At 35.5% G+C, this 25,085-nt stretch overlaps 1 protein-coding gene across 8 annotated transcripts; it reads right to left on the reverse strand.

The window, feature by feature from the left end:
* Positions 1–4,682: 4,682 nt before the first annotated feature.
* SNF4 (sucrose nonfermenting-like protein) lies at positions 4,683–24,005 on the reverse strand. Of its 8 annotated transcripts, none has more exons than XM_088859370.1 (15): positions 23,954–24,005; positions 23,437–23,584; positions 22,825–23,341; positions 21,994–22,081; positions 21,554–21,739; positions 20,995–21,102; positions 20,826–20,885; positions 20,025–20,114; positions 17,129–17,263; positions 14,432–14,576; positions 14,183–14,356; positions 10,038–10,101; positions 9,818–9,887; positions 5,818–5,935; positions 4,683–5,343 (listed from the first exon to the last, which is right to left on the reverse strand). In XM_088859370.1, exons 3-15 carry the CDS (start codon positions 22,938–22,940, stop codon positions 5,252–5,254), a joined length of 1,446 nt encoding a protein of 481 aa, XP_088715496.1. In that variant the 5' UTR covers positions 22,941–23,341; positions 23,437–23,584; positions 23,954–24,005; the 3' UTR covers positions 4,683–5,251. The 8 variants fall into 8 exon arrangements, with proteins under 8 accessions (XP_088715496.1, XP_006855487.1, XP_088715497.1 ...); XM_006855425.4 differs by having other exon boundaries at positions 20,995–21,129; XM_088859371.1 differs by lacking the exon at positions 23,437–23,584.
* Positions 24,006–25,085: the final 1,080 nt, after the last annotated feature.

The following is a 25,085-nucleotide window of genomic DNA, read 5'->3' on the forward strand; positions in this document are numbered from 1 at the left end:
TGTAGTGTAAAACAATTCGTATGGGTTAATATTATGTGGAAACCGCTTTGCTTTGGACCTATGTGTTTGCTGTGCCATCTCGAGATATGGGTGACCGTCGGAAAACATCTTGGGGCTTGTATTGCCATCCATATTTGCGGTAGGAAAGAAGCAAAAATTTGTGCCTGTCCAGAAATTTTGGCATGATCTTTTTCTTAGCAAATTGTATAAATTTTTTTAACTTGTTTGGCGAAAACATAGGCACAACAAAAATCCCAATATGAAAAAAAGAAGTAAATTGCATGTACTTGCTGTTCTTTATCTATAGCATGAACTTTCTTCCTAACTTGCCATCATTTAAAGGGCGGGTAGTTTGTCATGATTAAGGGCATTTGCAGAGATGGTTCAGATACAGCTGTTTATTATGCTGATAAATGCCCTCCAGTAGGCACTGGCTGGACCGCCCAACAAGTCTATTGAGCGGAAAGAATCCTTTCATTAATGAAGAAAAAGGGATTATCTACAAGGAGATTATTTATTTTTATTTTTTGTATATAGTGGTCACAATCATTCTCACACGGATTAGGTATAAAATTGAATTGTTTCAGGTGAGTTATAAAGTTCAAGAATTTTTTGGGAATTTTATGTCTATTCATTGACATTCTTATAGCTATTTATTTTAAAATCTAAAAGACGAGAATGATTGTGTAAAAGATAAATTCTTTTTGTAGACAATTCTAAAAAAATTAAACAAAGCTTTTTTTTTTTTTTTTAATAATTATGGCAGCCAACCAAGGTGACCCATTTTACTCATAAAATAGGTGGTATGGGGAAAAACGATTTATTCATGCAAAATTAGTCCTTGCTTGAGTAGAGCCTTGGGCGATTATTCTGAAGTGAAAGTATACAAGGAGTGCCTCCATTTTTTAAAAAAGCACGTGCGCTAAACTCTCACAGTCATAAGACCATATTCGGAGATTTTTCAGTTTTTGAGAATCACCTAATAGTCATTAGATAAGAAAAAAAATTGAATTGAGTTATCTAAAGCTTAAACATAGTAACTATGTTTGTCACTTTTGACTATGTTCTTTTGAGCTTATTTTTTATTTTTTTAGCCTTCCAATTGAACTAATTCACACTTCTCAACAAGTATTGTACTGGGTTTACGCCACACATGGTCAACCCATCTAAATCTAATATATTTCTTTTTATTACCAATTGGTGTTATGCTTAAATTTGCTCGGATGTATTCATTTCGATTTTTATCCCGTTTTGTCTTACTATTCATTTATCTCAACATCCTCATCTCCACTACACATTCCATGGGTATATCATTTTTTGACTGCCAAACATTTTGCCCCATAGAGCAAAGCTAGATTTATAGTTGTCCTATATAACTTAACTTACCTTTTAGTTTCATTGCTATCTGGCGGTCTTAAATTATGGTTGCACATCACTACTTCGCCTACTCATCTCTAATTCTATGTGCGACATCTTTCACAATCTCTCCATTTTTTTAGAATAGCGACTCAAGATATTGAAAGTGTGCTCTTTTTGATATTTCGTGGCCGTTAACCTTAATTACCTCATTGTCTTTACTCCTATTATTATTAAACTTGTATTCTATATATGTTGCCTTAGTCCGGCTAAGTTTAAAACCTTTAGATTCTTGAGCATTGTTTCAATGGTGTAATTTTGTGTTGACGCCGTTTCAGGTATCATCGATCAAAACGATGTCATCTGCCAACAACGTGCACCACGGTATATCATCTTGTAGGTGCAGTCGTCCATAATTAAGACAAATAGGTATGGCTCAATGTTGACCTCTTATGTAGACCTATTGTCACTGAAAACTTACTCATATCCACTAGTTGCTCGTAGACTAGTTAGTGCTCTATCGTACATAGCTCTCACTAAGTCGGTGTATTGTCTAGAGACTTATTTCTTTTCCAACACCCATCATATAAAATCTTGAGGTACTCTATCGTAAGTTTTATCTAGGTCAATAAAGACCATGTAAAAGTCATTTTCCTTCGCCCTCAACTTTTCAATCAGTTGTCTAAGTAGGAAAATAGCCTCGGTTGTTGACCTCCTTAGCGTAAAACTCAATTGGTTTTTTGATAAATTCGTTTTATGCCTTAGTCGTTGCTCAATCACTCTCTCATAGAGTTTCATAATATGGCTCGTAAGTTTGATCCCTCGATAGTTCTTACAATTTTGTGCGTCTCATTTGTTTCTATAAATAATGGGCGCCACAATGCTATTCATCCATTCATCAGCATTTTTTTTTATTTCAACACCTTGTCGAAACACTTGTTTAGCCGGTCAATGTCAATCTTCCCCATGCACTTCCAAACCTCTATCGGGATATTATATTGTCTAGAAGCCTTTCTTATGTTTATCCTTTTCAATGAATCTCACTGCCAATATCCTAATCCTACGAATGTATCTATGATATACGCCCGTATTTATACGAACAGTTCCTTCTACCGTTATATTCCCATTATGTTTGTTATTTAATAATTTATAAAAGTAAACTTTCCACTTTTCATTGACCTCTCCATCCTTCACCAAGACCCTTTGAATCTCATTAATGCATTTAATATGGTCTAGATCTCTATATTTTTTCTCTCATTTTTGCTAATTTAAATGTATATTTTTCACATTTTCTTGTTTCCAGTTTACTGTATAGATTATCATATGCTTTAAGTTCAGCCTTACTGTTTCTGTAGCGTTTTTCTTAGCATATTTATATTCTTCTAAGTTTTGATCATTTCTATTACACCGTCAAGTTTTATAACATGATCGTTTTTTGCTAATGGCCTTTTGAACCTCATCACTCCACCACCAACTTTTCATATTGAAATTTCTTTTCCCTTTAGATTTTCCTAAAACTTATTTTGCCACTTTCTTAATACAGCCAACTATCTCATTCCACATAGCATTGACCTTATGTTTAAAGTTCCATTTTCCTTCTTTAATTAGTTTATCATTAAATAAGTCAATTTCTCATTTTTTAAATTCTACCATCTATTTCTTGGACACCTATTAATTTCATCCATTCTATCATGTTTTTAAGCAGACGCCAATAACCACGAGCCTATGATGGGTAGTTAAACAATCTCTCTTGAGATAACCACGCCGTCTTTACTTGATGGTGGATCTACTTTCTTAATTAGGAAGAAGTCTATCTAGCTTTTATGTGGTCCAGTTTACAGGCTATAAATGTTCATCTCGCTGTTAAAAATAAATGTTTGTTATTTCTGAGTCATAGGCCATAACAAATCTAAAATAGCCCCACCTATCTCATTTCTTTCACCAAACCCATAACTTCATCTAACCCTTGATATATGCATCCTTAGCCACCCCAAGTTCATCAAAAATTTGGGTCCCACTGTATAAAATTTGCCATGTTAAATGGTGAACGCAGGAGATAACTCATTGATAGTTTTCTTTTTCTTTTGGTTAGCTCTTTAGAAATGATAATGCTTAATCTTGCCCCAATGATGATGCTTAATCTTTCCCCTAAATAATTTACAAGAGGAATTCACTCCCCAATGACTATTTCGAAATTTTAGTAGATTTCATTTTATAAGAAGTTTAATAAACATTAGGGCCTCTTATTTACTATTGTCCAAAATTTTGACTGAAACGCCAATTTTATTCAGAAATTTTTTAAGATAATAGGTAGTTAACAGTTCATCAAGCGCAAACAATTTTAGGGATGTTTCATATTTCATGTTTCATTCAGCTTAATAAAATCAAATACTATTAATTTACTGTAGGAAATAGTGAAGAATGATGTTCACCTAGAGTAATTCCAGACTTCTCCAGTTCAAGACACTTTTGTTAAAATTCAAGATGTAGAATTTCAATTATGATAAGGCTTCAACAAAGATGAAAATGTTGAGATCCATGAGTAGAAAGATTAAAAAAGTATAGAACTTAGAATGAACACATACAAGGAAACTTAAATGACGCTTCAATAGGGCAAAACAACTTAAATAGACTGGCTATATGCAACATAGACTTAATACAAGGTTCAAATCGAAAGCTCTAAAAGACCAAAATAAAAAACCAGAAAAACAAATAATGAAAAAAGATACTGTAACTTTTAATCTTGCCCTTGACAGAAAATAGAAATGCATAATTCATGTAGTCAATCCCAAATAATTAAGATAAAACTTAAATGATGATTACGGATTCAATAAGGTACTTAAATGGCATTTCAAGGAAATATATCATCATGATCTATCATCCAACCATTTGATTAGTTAAAAATGAATTCAAGAACTTTGGGAGGATAACATGTAAAGGGATTTTGACAGTCTTCACATCAAGTAAAACATATAACCCTTTGAGGACTTTGCTAGGAACTAAAAAATCGGTTCTAGCAACACATCAAGCTCAAGTTTCCATGACCACATGCATCTTCCATCAACGGTTACATTTGAATGAACACCATTTTTGAAACTCCAATTCAATTTTGACGATTTTCTTACCATTACTCTCTCTCACACTCATACACACATAGAGTAGCTGCATCCAAGAAGCCTGTAAACAACCAATGAAGCACAATAAAGGACCTATAACATGACAATGTACAAAAATGAAGTACAATAATGCTCGAATAAACAACTAACAAACCAGTAGAAAACAGAACCCACATTATAGATGGGTCTCACTAATAGAAAGTCCAATGATTTATTTAACTAAATTTATTATAAAAGAAAACCAGAAAATTTAATGGAAAATAGGAATTAACAGGAGATCACCAGTTTCTGAATTGACCGTGCCTGCCCACTAAAAGCACAGGCAAAGGCACCAGTCAACTGTTACCACTGACATGGTGCTTGCATCACCGACGAACAACTACATCTCGATGTCAAAGTTCTTTTTTTTTTTTTTTTCGTTTTTTTCACATTTTTCTGCTGTCAGGTAGCAAGTAGAATATGAATGTGATGCTCTTCAAAAAACATGGAAGGCATAATAAGCACATACATGGTTGGACTACTAAAGAACGGAAAATTGACAGAAGGTAAAAAAAAAAAAAATATAACCCCTCCAATTTACAGACCTCGAGCCTCCCCAATACGAGACACGGCTCTACAGCCGAGGCCCATCCAATCAAAGAAAAGAAGGCAAGGCATAATGGCCAAAACTGAGATTTTACACTCCTCGTTGCTTTTCTTTTTTTTTACTTTTTTCTTGTGGGCTTTCTTCCTTGCCATTGGTGCCATCCAGTTCAGGGACCTTGCTTTGGCTTGGGGTTCTACCCAAGCAGAAACCTGAACACGTCACTCAGGGAAATAATGCCCTCCACACGCTTGGTGCCAGCTTCCACGACCACAACTCGCCGAACCCCTACAACCAAATTTCAAGAAGTTTCGAATAAAGAACAATACTCAGAGAGAGAGAGAGAGAGAGAGAGAGAGAGAGCTTATGGTTTCAATCAGTATACCTTATTTGGGTATGCAAAGAGAGAGAGAGAGAGAGAGCGAGAGAGAGAGAGAGAGCTTATGGTTTCGATCAGTATACCTCATTTGGGTATGCAAAGTCTTTAAGAGTAAATTGTACATTTCATAGAGCAAGTATGGAAATCTTTCATCATTTTCAAGGTTGATATTCTCATCAATTTGGACACAGAGCTCAGATAGACATCAATGTGCTCCCATTTTTCCAATCCAATAAAAAAACCCAAAGATCATGCATTGTGCATCAATGATGTCTGGACCATTCATCAAGCCTGCTATTTGCTTAACCAGCGATGACAAAAATTCCTATTGATGAACAACTGCAAAGAATAATATTATAATAATAACATATGCAACTTGTTACCTGGGATTGCCAACCGTTCCATAACTTTATGAAGAGGATCAGAACGGAGGCACATCTGACACCGCTGCCCATTCAAGTAGCTGTAAGGAGAGTTTGCATCTTGTCCTAGTTGCAGGGCCTGAAAGTAGAGATAGACATGAAGAAATTTGATAGTTAGCCCATCTGGGATATGAATACCCGAACAAAAGATGAGAAAGTAGACATTATTTCTAAAGGGACCCTAGTGTTTAAGAAAAAGCATAGCAGAGAGTGTGTGTGTGTGTGTGTGAGAGAGAGAGAGAGAGAGAAAGGGAGGAGCAATGGTGAAATTGTAGAATTTCTTATTTATTATTGCCAATAAAAATACCCAGTAAAGTTGCAAACACAACTGCAAGCATCAATACGCGTGTACCAATTTTTTAAACTTCCGGGTTACCGACCAAGGTAGTAAACTCAACCATCAAAGAAATAGACAAGAATATGCAAGCCTTGATCAAGGAGAATAATTGGCGTCATCCAGAACTCAAAAGGACAAAGATCCTCCGGAACTCATTGTACTTTAATTTCTGGAGAAGTTATAATAAATAATAAGCTCAAATTATCAAAAATAGTAACTATTTTCATTTTTTATTTTCAACATAAGTACATTACAGTAGCCATGTGCATTTGGCAAATATAATTTGGTCCATTACAAACAAGTTCTGTACAAACATTTTTGCTTTGTTTGGGTACATGGTCTCAACTGCACATAGCACAATGTTCGCCGCACATGTAAATTAAAAATTTCAACAAGTAGATATTACACCTCAGTATTTTGCAAATTTGACCATGTTTAATGTCTTCGGTTCTCAATATTCCATCTAGCAAAGGTCAACTCCTAAGAGGTCACCTCTACTCCCAAGGTAGCAGCCTAAGCTGCTGCATTCCACCACTAAAACTAAAACAGAAGCAAAAACAAGCCTTTTCTTTACAACACACAAAGGGCAAGCTCCCTAATTTTGCAGTTGACATAGTGTGATTTGTTTCAGGCAGTATGCTCTCTCATATGGTAAATTATGCAAGTCCAGTTGAATAATCCACTTCCTAGATATGCCGAAACTCCAATGACATTCAAGCTTCATACCTTCTATTGAGGATTCCACTTCCAACTAAACAATATAAAAAAGATTAGACTTCAACTAAACACAAATATCCTGTTCTAAAATTTGTACTTTACTGGCTTAGAATTTAAGACTAACATATCCATATATAAAGATATATTTTGCTTAAACAAATATCATAAATGAACTTTTTTATTTTTGCATTTTTTTTTTTTTACTTTATATCTTTCTTCATAAAGCAAAAGGTTACCGTAAAATCTTTTTAGTTTTAGTTTACCTTTCTGATGAAAATATTCAACATCCATAAGTGTTTCAACTACCGCACTTGAAGTTTACCCAACTTTTTCAGCCAGGTGATTCAAGCGCCAGTCTTGAACAAGCAGATTGCTTGGTCCACAAAAAACCAGCAAGTCTTAAGTGTCATTAGAGGATGGTCAGACTGTTTCTCTTCCTTGTAAAGTCTCAGCTAGCAAAATTTCTATCATTTTATTACTTCTTAAATCAGCAGAACATACTTGTTAAAAGGTAAAAATCAGTTTATTGAAAGGAAATGAAAACACAAAGAACTCTGAACAACTCAAGTGATTACGTAACTGTCTGCTGCAATTCAATAATAACTGCATAAGAGATCTTTCTCAAACTGCATGGAGTGGCACAAGACATGACTGACACTCAGTGATTCAAAAAGTGGACCGCCCAGCGCCTAGGCGGTCCAGAAGGCCCAGGCCTAGGCGGCCAAACTGGGCGGCCAACCCTGAGCGGCCGCCTAGGCGGTACAGAACCCGCCTAGGCGGCCAACAGGGGGCAAAAATTTTATTTTGTTTTTAAGTTGTATTGATTTTTTTTGAAATATAAAGGGTTTGAAAGATGGGTTTTAAGTTCATTTCAAACCTAAACCCACAAGAACTCATTTTAGAGAGAAAGAAACCCCAAGAAAACTAAATTTTGTGACTTTCATTGGATCGAAGTGCTTCTCAAACTTACGGAAACGGATCCAAACATCACTCAGGTAGATTTGATTTAGTTTTGGAGATTTATAATCCTATTAGAGGGTGTTTCTTATTATTTTAGCACCAGAAAACATCTTAGAGGTGGGAGGTTTGGAGTTCAAGTAACCAAAATAAGTGCAAAAATTTATTTTTTAGATTGCTTGTTTTATTTTGAGATGTTTTCTTCAGGATCTAATCGAAGTGGAGATCCGGGTTGAAAATATAGATATAACCCGAACCCAAATGACAAAAACTGCATCTAATGCAATTTTTGTGAAAAAAATACGAAAGGGAGAATAAACCGGTTCAAGAAGCATATTGCCAGTATTAAGGGGGATGTTGCCCCTTGTAAAAAATTTCTTGAAGCTATCAGAGAGGAGATTAAGCAATACATGAGTTTTGTAAAACAAAAACAAGAACAAAATCCTTGTCATTTTAATAGAACTATTTTTGCTACTTGTAGAAGAATTGATCCGGGTTGGAAGTATGGTTCTAACCCAAAACCAAACGATAAAAATTGTATAAAATATAATTTTTGTGAAAAAGATATCAATGGGGGCATTAATTGATTCAAGAAATACCTAACTGGAATTAAAGGGAATATTGCCTCTTGTAAAAAAGTTCTTGAAGCTATTCGAGATGAGATTAGACAATTTCTGAATTTAAAAGAACCAGAAAATAATGAAAATGAGCCTTGTTCTACATAAATATCTTCTCCAGGTTCTTTTAAAAGTGGTGATCCGGGTTGGAAGTATGGTTATAACCTGAATCCGAATGACAAAAATCGTATTAAATGTAATTATTGCGGAAAGGATACTAATGGCGGCATTTACCAGTTTAAAAAACACCTTGCCGGTATTAAAGGGGATGTTGCCCCGTGTAAAAATGTTCCTGAGGCTACCAAGGAGGAAATTATACAATATTTGAGTTAAAGGAAGCACAAAAAGATAGAAAAGGGTAGAGCAACCAAGACTCCTAGGGCCCCATCCACACATACTAGTAAGAGAGAGGAAGAAGAAGAGGAGGAAGAGGCAGATTTAGAAGAAACAAAGGAGGACGAGCGTTATATTGAAGAGGAAGATGACTTTGATGATGATGACCTCAATTCTGATGCATATGATGAAGCTGTTATTCCTTCTGATGATGATGATGATGATGACTGAACTCTTGGTGTTGAGCATTGACTGTTGACTATTGTGTCTGTATATTTTCTGAATTTCTGTATATTTTCTTTTTCTTATTTTTAGTTTCTACTTTCTAGTTTTTAGTTCTTCTATCTAACTTTGTGTGTAGAGTCTAAAGTGTATCAGACTATCAATGTATGCTTGTATGGTTCTACTATTTTAGCATTGTATGAAAAATATGGATTATGGTCTTCTGGATTATAAAAATACTGGGATTATGCTCTTAGTTTTTTTCCTTTTTCAACTGGGCCGGCCAGGTTCTGGGCGCCCGCCTAGGCGCTGGACGGCCTGGACCCCCATGGCCGCCTGGGGGCTGCCTAGCGCTTTTTGAAACTCTGCTGACACTTCACCTTCAAGTTGACTTAAACAACATTTAATATTTGATAACTTCCATAGCATTTCAAATACAGGCCCTCCAAATCTCGCACAACACTATGAAACTGAAAATTCATAGCAGGTGTGCCCTTTTAATACTTGTTTCTCCATTGTGTTTAAACCTAGAAAGCCAGATATGCATCACTAGGTACACTATTTCCTATCTAATTGCACCTACCATATCCAGAAACAGACAATAGCTATTCCTAACAAGGATTCCAAGTGATTGAGAAAATTACAAATCATGAAGACTCTGCAGTCCACACAAAGTATACCTAATTGATTAGCCCATAAATGCAGGAATTCTTTTCAAAGCACAAGGCTATATAAGTTTTGCCAATGAAGAAAAGGTTAATACTTTAATTGCACCTACCTGATGAATGTTCATTTCATCAAGGCGAATCTGTGCATAAGCTCTGTCTTTTGCCAAAGCTGTGATATCGCTGTTGATGAAAAAATAAACACATTTGAAAACACTCAAATGAACAGTTATTCAAACTATATTCATATATTTTTACAATGACAACTTTTGTGAACAAGTAGACTGTATGCTGTGACACATAAATGTAAATATGACTACAACAAAGGTTTACCTTCTAGAATATATATCTACCAGGGAGTCACTGTCATTGACGATGGGAATTGAACTAACTTGGGCTGCAAAGAGAGCGAGATGCATGAGCAAGGGGAAAACTATTAAATAAGAACGTCATCTAGAAGGCCAAAAATTCATTATTAAAGTTTTTGGCAACCAACTAATGCCCATTATCATCGGTATTCCAGTCCACTCAGAGACAAAAAAGGACACTCGTTATTGCATCATGTGAACAGAAACAAAATCCATTCTAGTATATAGTTCTTCAGAATAAAACTGCAAAATTAAATGGAGAACTTCAATTAGTATGAAAGCATTGCAAAAATATAAGAAAAAAATCATAAACAGAACTCACACCATTTCATTGATTTTACCAAAATGGAAGAGAATGTAAATAGATCAAAAATAAGTTAATATTTTTTGAACCATTTATAATGAGAAAAATATAATTAGTGTCCAACCATAGGGAATCAGGCTGTCTCCAAAATATGGTCTGACCTATCTAGCCATTAGACCAAATGACATGTAAGAGCATATGAGAAATAACATGGTTCCATACTGATGTAGATACATTTGAGGAAATAGTAAAATCAACAAGGAACAAAACCAAACACAATTCAAAGAAACCTATGGTTTCTTCTCCATACCCTAAGCTAAGGTTCCAAAAGCCTAAGCTCTTATCTCTTTCAATTTCTAAAAATCATGTAGAATGACCCCCTCAAGGCCACACACACATCTTCTATATTATAATTTAATGTTCCAAGTACGAAAAATGTCCAAACAAACAATATATTGACTCATATATCCTAACTTAACTTAAAATTCGTAATGACAGTTTAACCCCTGTAAACAGTACCCATGAACAATACTTCCTGAACAGTAATTGTAAATAGTACTCATGAAGTAAATAAAAATAAATAAAAACTAGAATCCCTGAAAAACTAAAAAACACTAGAAATAAACTCTAAAACTAAACCTATAATATACATCTTTTGAAATTGAATAAAAATTATAAGATAATTTTGCCCTGCATCACATATAGAAATGTTTAAGCTGCCTTTAATGTGAAAAGAGGCAGTGCAGGTTAGTCATAGCCATTGAAAGCAGGTAGCATGATTGATAAGAATGGGAACATGATCCCTATGATTGACATAGTCCTTTGAATTATAATTAGCTGATATAACTGCTTAATTCAACCACTAATCAAGTCCTCTCATACCACAAAACAAGAATTGCAAAAGGTCTATGTTGGAAGGATTTTGCCTATATGGGACTTGTTCCTCGTTGTTATCACTAAAATAGCTCTTCAATAGATCATTCCAAAAAAAAAACTAGCTCTTCAATATCTATGGCTAGCAAGGTAGTTATCATTCTTTTGACTGAGTACGAGAGCTAGATACTCGACTACTGTAAAGATTTAATCCAATTAGTTGTCTTTTAACAAGACATGGAAACTTCTTTTGTAAAAGAAAGTAATGTATGCCTTTGTTTTAGAAAAGATATCTTTTTCATTTGAAATGGAGGGAAAATATTTTTATAATTTTCAAATAAGAAAAGAAAGAAAAACTATTCTATTATTTGGTACAGAATACTCAAAGAAATATAATAGGGGTCTGTTTGGATAGGAGGAAATCAAGAATCTCAGATATTTGAAATCCAAGGAAATCTATGGATTTTCAATATCAAGGATTTTTGTCATGAATTCCTCAAATCCTTTGTTTGTATAAACTATACAAAATTCATGTATTCCTTGTAATCACTTCCATGTCTATTGTTTGGTAACAAAACTTGATACAATTTCTTTCTCTAAATTTTTTAAATACTCTCTCTCTAAAGCTCAAAATTTGGGATAGTGTATCTATAAAATTTTTGAGATTGTTTCTCTCTCTAAAATTTGATATGGTTTGTCTCTCTAAAATTTAATATACTTCCTCTCCAAAATTTAAAATTTGAAGTTGTCTACCTAAAAATTTTGAAATAATTTCTCTCTCTAAAAATTTTAGGTGCTTTACACTCTAAAATTTAATATAGCTTCTCTTTCTAAAATTTTAAGATATTCACTCTCTAAAATTTAAAACTTGAGATAGTTCCCCCCTTCAATAATTTTGAGTTAGTTCCCCTCTTCAATACTTTTGAGATAGTTTCCCTCTCTAAACATTTTTAAGTAGTTTCTCTCTCTAAAATATGCTATAGTTTTTCTCTCAAATTTTAAGATAAATTCTCTTTCTAAAAGCTAAAATTTGAGATCTCTCTAAAATTTTTGAGAGTTTCTTTCTCTAAAAAATTTTATGTACTTTCTCTCTCTAAAATTTGATATAGTAACTCTCTTAAATTTTAATATACTCTCTCTCTAAAATTTTGAAATAGTTTCTCTTAAAAATTTGATATAAGAGTCTCTCTAAACTTTGATATACTTCTCTCTCTAAAGTTTAAATTCTGAGACTCTCTAAAACTTAAATTTTGATGTAGTTTCTCTCTCTAAAATTTCATGTACTTTCCCTATTTGAATTTTGATATAGTTTATTTTTCTAAAATTTTAATATACTTTCTCTCTTTAAAACTTAAATTTTGCGATAGTTTCTCTCTCCAAAAATTTTGAGATAGTTTCTATCTTTAAAATTTTTTAGGTAGTTTCTCTCTCTAAAATTTGATAAAATTTCTATTTCTAAAATTTTAATATATTTTCTCTTTCTAAAATTCAAAATTCAAGATAGTTTCTCTCTAAAATTCAAAATTCGCGATAGTTTCTCTTTAGAAACGAGATATTTCTCCCTCTAAATTTTTTTAACAATTTCTCTTCCTAAAATTTATAATAGTTTCTCTCTAAAAGTTAATTTTAAGAATACTTTCTCTCTCTAGAACTTAAGATTTGATATAGTTTCTCTCTAAAAAAATTTGAGATAGTTTCTACTTCTAAAACGTTTTAGTTACTCTCTCTAAAATTAAAAATAGTTTCTCTCTCTAAAAATTAAAATATGAGATTGTTTCTCTCTAAAAATGTTGAAATAGTTTCTCTTTTAAAAATTGAGATAGTTTCTCTCTCTAAAAATTTGCATGTACTTTCTCTCTAAAATATGATAGTTTCTCTCTAAAACTTAAACTTTGAGATAACTTCCCTCTCTAAAATTTGAGGCAGTTTATCTCTCTAAAAAAAATTGGTACTTTATCTCTGTTAAATTTTAACATACTTTCTCTCTAAAAGTTAAAATTTGTGATAGTTTCTCTCTAAAATTTTGAGATAATTCATCTCTCTAAAAAAATTTAGTAATTTCTCTCTCTAAAATTTTAACATGCTTACTAAAATTTTAATATTCTCTCTCGAAAAGTTAAATTTGAGATAGTTTTGCTCTCTAAAATTTTGAGATAGTTGTTCTCTTTAAAAAATTTAGGTACTTTCTGCCTCTAAAATTTTCATACCTACCAAATGCTCCCTATGTTTCAGGTAGAGGGAGCCAATGAGTGAAATCCATGGGCCTTGGAAATGCAAAAAAACAGGTTTTGGAGTGGAAATGAAATCATGGAAAAGTAGGTCTTATTTCCATGATTTTGATTTTCCTGCTTTTAAGTATCCTAGTCATTAAACAATCCAAACGGTGGATTTTGACAATATCCAAGATATTAGGAATCCATGCCTTAAAATCCATGCACCCAAACATGCCCTAGAATAATTCTATATCTCATAGAAGACAACAGTTCAAGAAACCTTTGGCGATCAACAATAGAATGTGAGTTAACACAATCTAACAGCATGCTAGGACAACCACGTAACAACAATCATGCAGTGTTTGAAAAATCCATGATGCGACTCAGGACTTGTCCCAATAAAGTCACATTGGGAACCTGGCAACTATTCTGCGCAACTATTCTTGTTTTCCCATAGGAATCGCTCGAGTCAATCCATTTCTAGGCCTTTCTGGCCATAGAATTGGCGAAGTCTTGTTGAGACCCACTAACTTGACTTGCCATAACTCAGGCTCAGGGCCCTTGAAAGTCCCTAGGCGACTCCAATTTTTAAAACACTGTACGAGAACCTATCCACTGTGTCCAAGCGATCAAAGCAAGTTAACTCAACAGGCCTCCATTAACCAGAGAAACAAAATCACATAATCCAAAGAACTAGTTAAAATAAGAAACTCGATTTACCTTGCAGCAATAATGAGAGGGCAGCACTTAGAGAGGAATTCAGTCTCAACATTGCTAAAGGGCGTCCATTCGGGTCCCCTATTTTCGGAACCCAAGTACCCAAACCCATTGAACAAATTGGTTGTTCTAGAATAGGCAATGAGCTAGATGAATGTCTAAAATGCCTGCAAATACCTGGAAAGTGAAACATCATCTGTCAGATATGAACAAAGGCTGGGTTCGATGGAGTCAGTATATAACAGAACTTACATTTCAGTATTCCAGAAAGTGATGCCAAGTGAAGCAACTGAGAAAATGACCCATCTCGTGAAGAAGAATGGATAATTGGAATGGTAGCAACCCCATTTTGAAGAATTTTTAGAGCTACATCTTTCAAGGTATCAAAAGGACCAGCCTGCATATCCAAACACTCATAAGGAAGTAGTCTAAGAGACTAGCATTGCCAAAGAAATGCACAAACACTTCCAAGTAGCTAAACTTGAAAACGATTATGCTCCTCTTCAATCACATATCAAAAACTCTATGCATGAATAAATCCTAACAAGAACCACCCAAAGAAACAACAACAAAAGCACATGAGGAAAATTATGTTCTGCTAAAACGTTCTTTTTATGACGCATATATATAAGTTTCATTTGCATCAGGAAACACATGAAAAATCTTTCATCTAAAATCCGATACTACAAAAATTCTTAGGTCATACTCCAAAAGAGAACAGCTATATCACATTTTTTACTCAAGACAACGTAGCAAGGAGTCCTGCACCTGCCACGACAGATTCTATGCTGTCTGCAGGCAATGAACTAAAGCAAAATCTTATCACAAACATTAAGGCCCCATTTGGAACAACCAAATTTGGGAATAAGGAGTTAAAAGTGGCCCATTTTGGTTGACTCAACTATTCATGGGTGCCTCACTTTTGCATCCCCGCTTATTAACAAAATGGTCTGTCACCCAGCAACAAAAATTGCTTGTTTCCCCCTTTCAAACAACCGCTATAGTGGAGATGTCAAGCCATCCAAATAGCGTCGAAGGTTCTTCATTACTACAAAATCATTTCATGTAAAAATTATAACAAAAGATACGTCACCCATGAAACAAAGAATGCTATATAAGGAGGAAAAATATAATGCATTACCACCGCATACACTCATGAATGTTGGCATGAACCTCTAACAAGCTTCCCTTTAGACAATATCCTTCAAACTTATGTTGAATGAACACCTCAATTATTCACATATCCCCACACCCCTTGCCGAGGAAAAATTCGAATATATCTGTACATGGGATTCGATATATCTGTGACTTAATATGTATTCGTACAAGGGTATTTCGGTAATTTGTACCATCTATTTGAGACTCGATATCTATTGTTGCAATTGAGGGTTCATTAAGGGTTAAAGGAAAAATGCATAATGCTTTGTAATCAATCAAAGAGGCGTGAGGAAGAGAGCTTTTGTAACCCTATTCTCCATGGCCAATAAAGTAGTTCTCATCTCCTGTGGACGTAGGCATGTTGACTAACCACGTATATTATTGCGTTGTGGTTGGTTGTCTCTTTCTTTTGTGTTCGTTTCTTCTTTCTAGTTTTCGTGGATTGCTTTTCGTTTTTACACCCATGCCCCCACCCCGCCAACCCCACAACTCACTACACCCACAGATTATTTCCACCCAATGAGATAATACCACTCATTTCACTGCTTATTCTGGTCTCCTAAACATACTTTAAAAATTCCTACATTAACAAATCATGGAAAAGCTTCCATCTCGACCTCAATCCACAGTTGTATACTCAGTATCCTTCCCCATTTGAGGAGGATCCCCTATACATATCCTGAACTGTCTTCTACGACCTGTGCCATTACTCAAACCCTTCGATCCCAACTAACATGATGTGTACATCCTTCCAAACATATCCTCGGGCTCCCACATATCAGAACCTCTGCTGTCAACCTCTAGCACCACATGACATGGATGTCAACAAGCCCCCCCTCCACACGTCTCAGACTGCCTGTGCAAAAATGTTCCCACAATTATAATCCATGGGCCCAATCCTAGATATGGCTCTCATCCACATTTGTAACTTGCCACTCCTAATGATGGACGTAGCCACCTTGCCCCCTCTAACCTCTCTGATAAAGCTTTCAGCCCCACCTATCCTCTATAATATTCACTTACTAAAATGAACAGGAACCAACCTATGAACTCCACCATATTCTTCAAAATCGTCTTTACTACACCCCCTGAAGTGCCCTTTCTGTATTCTTAACCCCGCCAAACCTCCTGAATCATCATGGATCATAATAACTCCCACATCATTGGACTATCTAGTACCTTCTCGTACCATCCCCTAAACATGTCGGGGAATCATTTTTCAATCAATTTCACCAACAAAAGACTTTTCCATGAAATCATGATGGATCTACAATTATTTAATTTGATTAGTTGAACACAGTTCTTTTAATATGAATCTTCAACATATATTTTTTTTTTAACAAGATTAATTCAGAAATTAAATGGTAGACACCTAAATGATAGAAAAAATAGTGCAACAACAGAGACAGCAAGCAAGTACGAGGTCATTGAACTCCATAAAGCCAATCACCAAGGAAACCTAGAAGTGCGAGTGGCACTTCATAATAGTAAGGGCATCCAACACTATGCACACAAAAGGTACATGTTACATCAGTGAAAATATTTAAAGGCATGCCCAATAAAATGATTTTAATGCCATGAAGCGTGTGCCTTTCCCAAAGTCAAGCCAGACTTCAACAGAGACTCTCAAAGCACTCTAACATGAATACATGATACAATTTGCTGCCTTAATGAAAACATTTTGCTAATGAAACAACTTTGCTAAAGAATAAAAAACTGTATAAAGAAAGGGCATTCATGGAAACCAAATGGAATGCTAGAATACCATTCCATTAAATACGAAAGACTTACATGGATTAATTGCCTCTCTAATTGTCTTGAACTCCCTTCAGCTTGCCTGTTTAGGTGTAACTTTTCCTCCTTCCATGCAGATATTTTGTGTGTTTCAAGTTGTTCCTCGGTCAAACTCGAACCATGATTTCCAAGCTGCATATGAGAAAAGATTAAGACCTTACATGAAGGAAAAATGTGATCTAAAACAACCTGAAGCATTCAGCAAGCACAATGAAGCGACCCATTAATTCACTGCATTCCATAAAGCTTAAAGAAGACTCCAGAAAACTGCAAGAGCCTACTACAATCTCAGAGGTCAGCAACCAAAAGAATATAATGGAACAGTCATTCAAAAATTCCAACTTTCACGAACACGATAACCCCCAGCAGGATGCAACATACACTCAATTTGCTATTAAATATATTACAACAGGCATACATCTTTGCCCTACAATAGTAACTAAAATCCTAAAAACAAGCTATATGGAATTTTTAAGTGAAATCCTACATTCCAATCAAGACCCAAGCATTCCACGGAAGTGGACTAATCTACATCCTAGTTAATGTAAATTTCATGACTTTTGTGTACAGACCGCCATTTGTAACCAAAACGATGCTAAGTACGATAAAGAAATAAAAAATTAAATAAAGTAAAACCAAGAGATAATCTACACATTAAAAAGTTTGCAAAATTCATACTACGAAGAAGGACAAAAGATTATAGAGAGAAAGATTCCTAAGTCTAGCACCTCGATCATGTGCATGCCAGGCTAAACCTATGGAGAACTATATGAAAGCTAAAACTCAACTTTGTGGTAGCGTCTCAGGGAATACTAGTCTGAAAGACAGGAATGGAGTTTGTACAGGTTAGGAGCAGTCAATAAAGAGTACTCAAACCCATTGGTGGGCACAGTAAGCATCCCTGATGCTCTGCCAGAGCCCCATTGACAGGCATAAATGTTTTCTTCTTGCATCCCCAGTTGAAGAAAGATGTATTTCTGGCACATAACTAAAATGCCAGATTTCACTATCACTTACAACTTCAGACTTGTCTGAGAGGGAGAAAGAGAGATTAATATTGGCCTTCGAAATTTTGTAGTCTTGCTTTCGAACATACATTCCAAAAAAACAAACGACCACTTTCAACCAACTGAGAACATAATAATGACTCATGAGCCCTTCCCGGTCTCTAACTTAGCATGACTACCAGACTTTAGCATACTTTTCAAGAACTAAGCAATCTTTTTTTTATGTAGTTAAGATAACTTTAACAAGGGAGAGGAAATTTCCATGATCATGAATATCCATGGTTGTCGGGCTCCGGTCTCTCAGCAATCTTCCTTTGGGGTTAATCATTGCAACCACAGTAGCACTTGATGCTCAAGTAATGGTTGGGATGTGTTGTAAGATAAAAGAATGTCTGTAATTATCTAAGAGATATGAGAATATTTATTAGGTTCACTACTGAGAGAGATGTGCAAGCATAAATGAGAACAATCAGTGATCTTTGTGCCAAGTTTCAAGATCACCACGAGATGCCATCCTTCGGCTGCTGTTGTGCATTAATGTGTTTCAATATTTCAACAAGTGTTGACACCCTTCAAAATGAAGGGACTGTCAAAAAGAATAAAACCATGCACAAGTTCCAACTTCCAACCCAAAACCTTTTGAAATGGCTTAATGTGAAAACAGAGCCATGCATACTTGAGTTTTAACATCAAGAAAGAAATAAAACTTCATACAGGAAAATGGAATGTTTTGCATAATATACTAATTGCACTGAAGTATCACATCATATTAGACTAAATACCTACGATTCTCGTATGACACTGACAAATGTAACTCTGAATAGGATGGATAATCTCAATGCATTCCTTAAAATCATATGCATGATAACAATTGCAAGCCTGTGACGCAGATTTGTGTTTCTGAATACCACAGATAAACTCACAACTAGTGGTATCAAATTCGCTTCACTAGGGCCGAAGAGGCCAAATTCTTTGGGTTTCACACCCAAACCAAAGTGAAGTAAATCTGAGAACACTTACTTCGGGTGCTTGTGATGAAAAATATTCTATATTTTGCCATTTTTTATTTTTTTTTATTTTTCCTTTCTTCATTCCTGTGGTGTGATCTACGAGAACATGTGTGGCAGCGAGTTCTATAATCTTATTTACGGAAAAAAAAAAAAAGCCGTCCCCTGAATCACCAAAGCACTTCGTTTTACCTACCAAACCAAGAAGCCTCCAAAGCAAATATAATAATGCATTTGCTAATAACAAAGTGTTACTCCGTAGGAGAGTAAAACAAGTCCCTAATAGCACTAGTAGGAACGGTGATTTGGTTCAAATCGAAAGCTCTAAATGGGCAAGGGCAAGTCCCCAAAGGTCATGGATGGAAGTATTGAGAAAAGATATAGTGACTTATGGTCTAACTAAGGGTATAATCCTTGATAGAGCGGAATGGCATGACAGGATTCGTGTAGCCAACCCCAAATAGTTGGGATAAGGCTTGGATGATAACGATGATGACGAAGATCATAATGTATTTAAATAAAGTTTTTAGTAACAATATAGGAGAAATCACATAGTTTTTGGCTTCAGAAAGAGCATAAAGTTGTATTTGAAGGGAAAGTTGAAGAAACTTTTCTACTACTAACTATCATCAAAATGTATAAGAGAATAAGCTTTGCCTTTTCCAATATATTCAAATCAACCGAACTAAAAAACCAAGGTCCCTTACAAGGTCTAAGTCACATTAGCATTCAAAGAAACAAGAACAATAAAACTAGACTGCAAAGTTCAGAAGCACAAAATATTTCTCGAGGACGACTGTGCCCAACGATTAATATGATTCACATATTATGAATTCAAAACTTATTCCAACTATGATACAAGAAATTCCACATAAATACCTCTCTCAAGATTAATATGAAATCCAAAGCGCTAAGAATGCCCACGAGTTGTCCCCTGTAAGAGTCCCAAAGAGGGGCAACAGAAATTCCCTAGAAACAGTTCAAAAAGCCAAATATCTTCAGTACAAATAGAACAAACCATAAACAGCTAAATATTGAAACTGGCAATGCTCAATAAAATCCAGCAAGAGACCAATCACTAATGAAAATACAGTTCAAAAATGTATCCGTAATCTAACAACAAATCATATTCAGAATTATAAAAATTTAGAGAACCATGAATGAGCCTATGGTTAGATCCTTTCAGAACTCAGAGTCTCAATCACTAATCATGGTTGTCAGGACGCAGGAACATCAGGACATCTGGAGTTCATTTCCCATGTAATTTATAAATTATATGTAAAAATTGCTAAGATGTAGGAGAAAAAACAGTGCAAGTTACAAATGCATAGAATATGCAAAATATAAATTATCCATGAAAGGCCCGCTGAGAAAAATAGACACACTTCAAAAACCAAAACATAAGAACACCATTATTTCATAGCAGCTAGAACCCAAGGTTCAGGGCTTCAAGTCAATCTCAAACGTTTCTAAGGGGAAAAGGATCTTCAGATAGGCCTATAAAGAAATTCCAACAAAAGTACAGGTATCTCATAAAGCATTAGCTCTTTGTCCTAGTTTTCCAATGAAAGTGTGTTTTCACTTGCACAATGATCAATTTCTAAAGAACAATATTTCTAAAGGAAGGAAGCAGAAACAACTGTGCATAATTCAATAGAGAAAAAAAATCATTGAACGCACCTGCTCATAAAGGATATGGAATGCTTGCTTTACGGGCAAGTTGACATCAAGAGCGAAAACCTACCAGCAAGTATAAATTAGCATAACTAGGCAGACACTCACCATATAAAGCAATATCCATAGGCGGTTACCATGTGTGAGCTCACAAAGGCGGGTGAAGCATGCAAACCTTGCCTGACTCAGGTAGTAACTCATAAGCCGTATGTGTAGATAAGAATACAGACACCCGCTGACGTGAGACATCAATATCAGCCTCTGATATCCTCGGGACCGGCTCCTGCAGGGCACCATCCGACAATGTGACCTGTTTCGTAAGCCAGGATGCCCATAAAGCAACAATTAAAATAGTTCATCCCATTACCACCCCCATTTTGTGTTTAAGGTCAACTTATAAGGGTGGAGATAGAAAGATGAAAAGATACGAGTGTATATCTACAATATATACATAATTTTGTATGTATAATTGTGGATATATGCTTTTCCACATTACATGTGGAAGCCTAAGTCATGCTAAGCTGCATAAAAATAAAACCCTTTAACTTGGTTAGTTTGCCCATGAAGTGCATCAATGCTTGAGATAAACTTAACTTTACAAGGAGTAGCACCTTAGAGGTAAAGGGAATACAAAGTTTCATATCTCTAAGTAAAACCGATAGAACACAAAAACAAAAGCAGTTTTAGAGCAGATAGATTTTGGAATTGATTGCGACTTTCTGAGAAAAACTCACCGCACGTCTGAATATCTCATTATCCACATCCATGTTCACTCCAGAGCCAGGGGTTTCTGGAAGCAAAACAGGAGGTACAGGCTCAGGTTCTCTGGCAAGCACGATGGTATTGACTATTCCATAGTTTCCATTCACAAAAGGTAGGCGTTCGTCATATCGCCACTCCCCATCAACATAAAACTTATACTGCAAAAATTGGAAACAAATACACAAATGGTTTACTAGCAATACACTCGATCCAATTATGTAATAAGCAACATGCAACATGAATTACATTTTCCTGACTACAAACTTCTAGACAAAATGAAAGCATTTTCAAGGGTTTAATGTATGGCAGTAAACACGGAAATCTCACAAAAATAGGTTTATCCATTGTCCCTGCATAAATATTTGGTAAGAGCATTGCTTGAAGGTGCTAGATGAAGAATCACATTCCTTACCTGGTGATATCCTGGTGTTAAATTGCAGATGGCCTGAAAAACAGTTGGGCAACCTTCCACAGGAGACATTTGCCTATGCTCTGACCACCTAATACATAGAATTTGGGACAGCGTCATGATCAGAAGACCGCGACCAAAGCAGCTTCAGAAATCTCTTTTCAACAAAATTCACACCCCCCATAGAAGAATACTGATGGTAGCAATATCTAGAGGGGTAGGTACAATACAATGGTAGCAATATCTAGAGGGGTAGGTACAATACAGCTCGAGTGTATATGCAGGATAACCATACAAAGCCTCGATATTAAATAATAGTTAAAGATATAAAAAGCTTTTCAAAAAATTGGTTTGGCACTACATCAAGGAGTGATGTGACGTCCTAGGCAGTCCATGGAAAAGAGTCAAAATGCAATAACTGCTTTTGTTTCCAGTTGAAAGTCTACTAATTGAACCAAATTAGCCCCATATATGTGTGTGTGTGTGTGTGTGTGTGTAGAGAGAAAGAGATAGAGAGAGAGAGAGAGAGAGAGAGAGATGATAGTTGGAAAAGAGGCTAAATGAATCTCAAGCAATTGAACCATGTAAAATGTTGTGCTTCAAAATGTATGGAACTGAATCGGTCACAATAAGTAGCAGTATGATGAAAGGCAAAAGCAACCATTGTTTTTAAGACAAGGAGAAAAAATAGTAATGGTTCTGGTTTAAGGTCATACCAAAAAGCACAGAAGAACATACCCTTTGTGGGTTCTTTGATTCAGGGGAAAAAGAAAAAAAACCGAAACTAACCCATAAGGCAAATAATGGCCCAAAAAAATAAATTTCAAGACTGACCTTAGAAAAGAACCACAGAGGAAGACCTTTCTCCCACCATAAGGCCAAACAAAACGGGTCGGAATGACAACCACTCCGCTGCTTTCAGGTGCAGGATCACCGCCAGGCGAGAACATTTGCTCCAAATTTCAAAGTAACCCAATAATCCTCAAAATATTCAAATAATTCCACCTTCTCCGAAAGCTCAAAACTACTGGTCTATATTACCAAATGCAAACGGCCTTAAAACCCATGATATCCCCTCTCCATCTACCCTGAAAACCCACTTTAGTAACCCAATAAAATCCGATAAAACATGGATTTTCAATAAATAGTCACATCCAAGTCACTGAGAGAAACCATAAGTAGTATCACGGCCAGCAGGGATCCTCCACATTGTGACAGGAGGACCCCTTTTCTAATCACACATGCCAAGCCAGCAGATCGAAAGATACAACCCCGTAGAGAGACGCCGCTACTAATTACCCAAAAGATTGGCTTTTAAGAAGAAATTGGCGGCAAAAATAAGGCTGAAATCCTGAAATTACAGAAAAAATTTAGCGAATAGCATAGAACAACAGCCGGAAACACCCAATTATAACCACCCTATCTCGGAATAACACATCTACAAACCCTAAATACGAAATTCTCCAAAGCCCAAATGCTGAATACTCAATATTGATACACTAACTCCACGCAATTGGTGTATATCAATTCAATAATTCATCTCCTCAATGTAGATAAACATGCAAAGCTCCACCACAATCCTCGTACACCAACTCTGCAACATCCAGATAAAAGAAACAATACATAAACACACAAAAATTCCACTGCAAAACAATTCATAGAAAACCCCAAATCATTCACAAACTAAGAACCCAATTCCCCAAACAAAATACCACGTCAGATCTAACCCTAGCCATCGCCAAATACCACCCGACACCCTCACACTCAGAAACCACCACAAAATAACCGTACCCTAATTCCGATCACAGACCACCCCATGAACCCAAAACAATAAACTAGAACCACTAAACGAAGATCCACAGATAAAATAAACAACCACGAGAAAATTAATTCAGAAAAAATGGGGAAAAAGACAGAGATAGAAATAGAAGAGGAAGAATAACAATTAGGGTTTTGAACTTACATGGAAGTTAGGTTAATGGTGAAATGATGGAGCAAATGATGAGGGAAAATCCGCCATTGTTGGATCGAGCCTGGATTCTGAATATAAAAAAAAACCCTCCACATAAGCGTGAGTGAAGAGAGTCGGAGAACCCGAAGCGGTAAAAATAAAAATATTAAAATAAACAAAAAAAATGTATATATAATGTTGGGTTTATGGAGATGATGAAATGCAGGAAACAAAGGGGGAATATTTTTGCTTGGGAATAATAAGTGGGGGTTGAAAATGACCCATGAGCCCTTGTCTTTCTCGTGAGTGACCAAATCGTCCTGACCTGGCATAATCTTTTGGAGGTAGCACGGAGGGTCCTAGGAAGTCGTAAATGACCATTGTATCGTTGTCAACACCGGGCGACTGGAGAACTGTTGTTCGAGATCTGAATACAAGATTTGCTGTAATTTGGAGCGTTGCCGATCGGTTCGGTTTCAAGTTGTTGAATTATGATCAGATTTTATAACTTATTTAGTGTTGTTAATTGTCATAACGATCTGAGCCCCATTAGGAACTAGGTTAATGACTCTGCAGTTTCCTCAAATTCATTGACCATGAATTAAAAGTTCAATACACTTGTTAGTTGCATTAACCCCTCACCAAAAAGAATTCATCAAGCCAATAATAAAAGCATGGATTCTTGTCATATATGGTAATCCACGATTACAGGCAAATGCTTTTGTCAGATAATTCATCGCTATCTAATATGTCATTTCACATTTTATGAAATGGCATACTAAATGTTGTTTTACCTTCGAAAAAGGCATTATCATCCCTTGTTTTCTATCTAAATAAATAATTTAGAGACGCATTCAATGAGAGTTCACACGTATAAGCTACAAATGAGAGAAACAAATAGTCAATGAGACAGAGAGACTAGTGTTTTTTTTTTTTTTAAGATATCAATGAGAGAGAAGTGGTGAATCCAAAATTCATGTTACTTTTGATGTGAAGGGTGTGGGCTTTTTATGTGTTAATTTCAACCAACAAAGATGGTGCAACATTCATTCATTGAAAATAAGATGTTGAGGGTGCACTGTCATTTTAAGAAAATGGAGGGGGCCAAATGTTGAAAGATAAAAGTGCAGACAAGGGCACAGGA

The sequence above is a fragment of the Amborella trichopoda genome, chromosome 2, assembly GCF_054954075.1.
Source record: "Amborella trichopoda isolate Santa Cruz 75 chromosome 2, AtrichopodaSantaCruz75HAP2 v2.0, whole genome shotgun sequence".
NCBI lineage: Eukaryota > Viridiplantae > Streptophyta > Magnoliopsida > Amborellales > Amborellaceae > Amborella > Amborella trichopoda.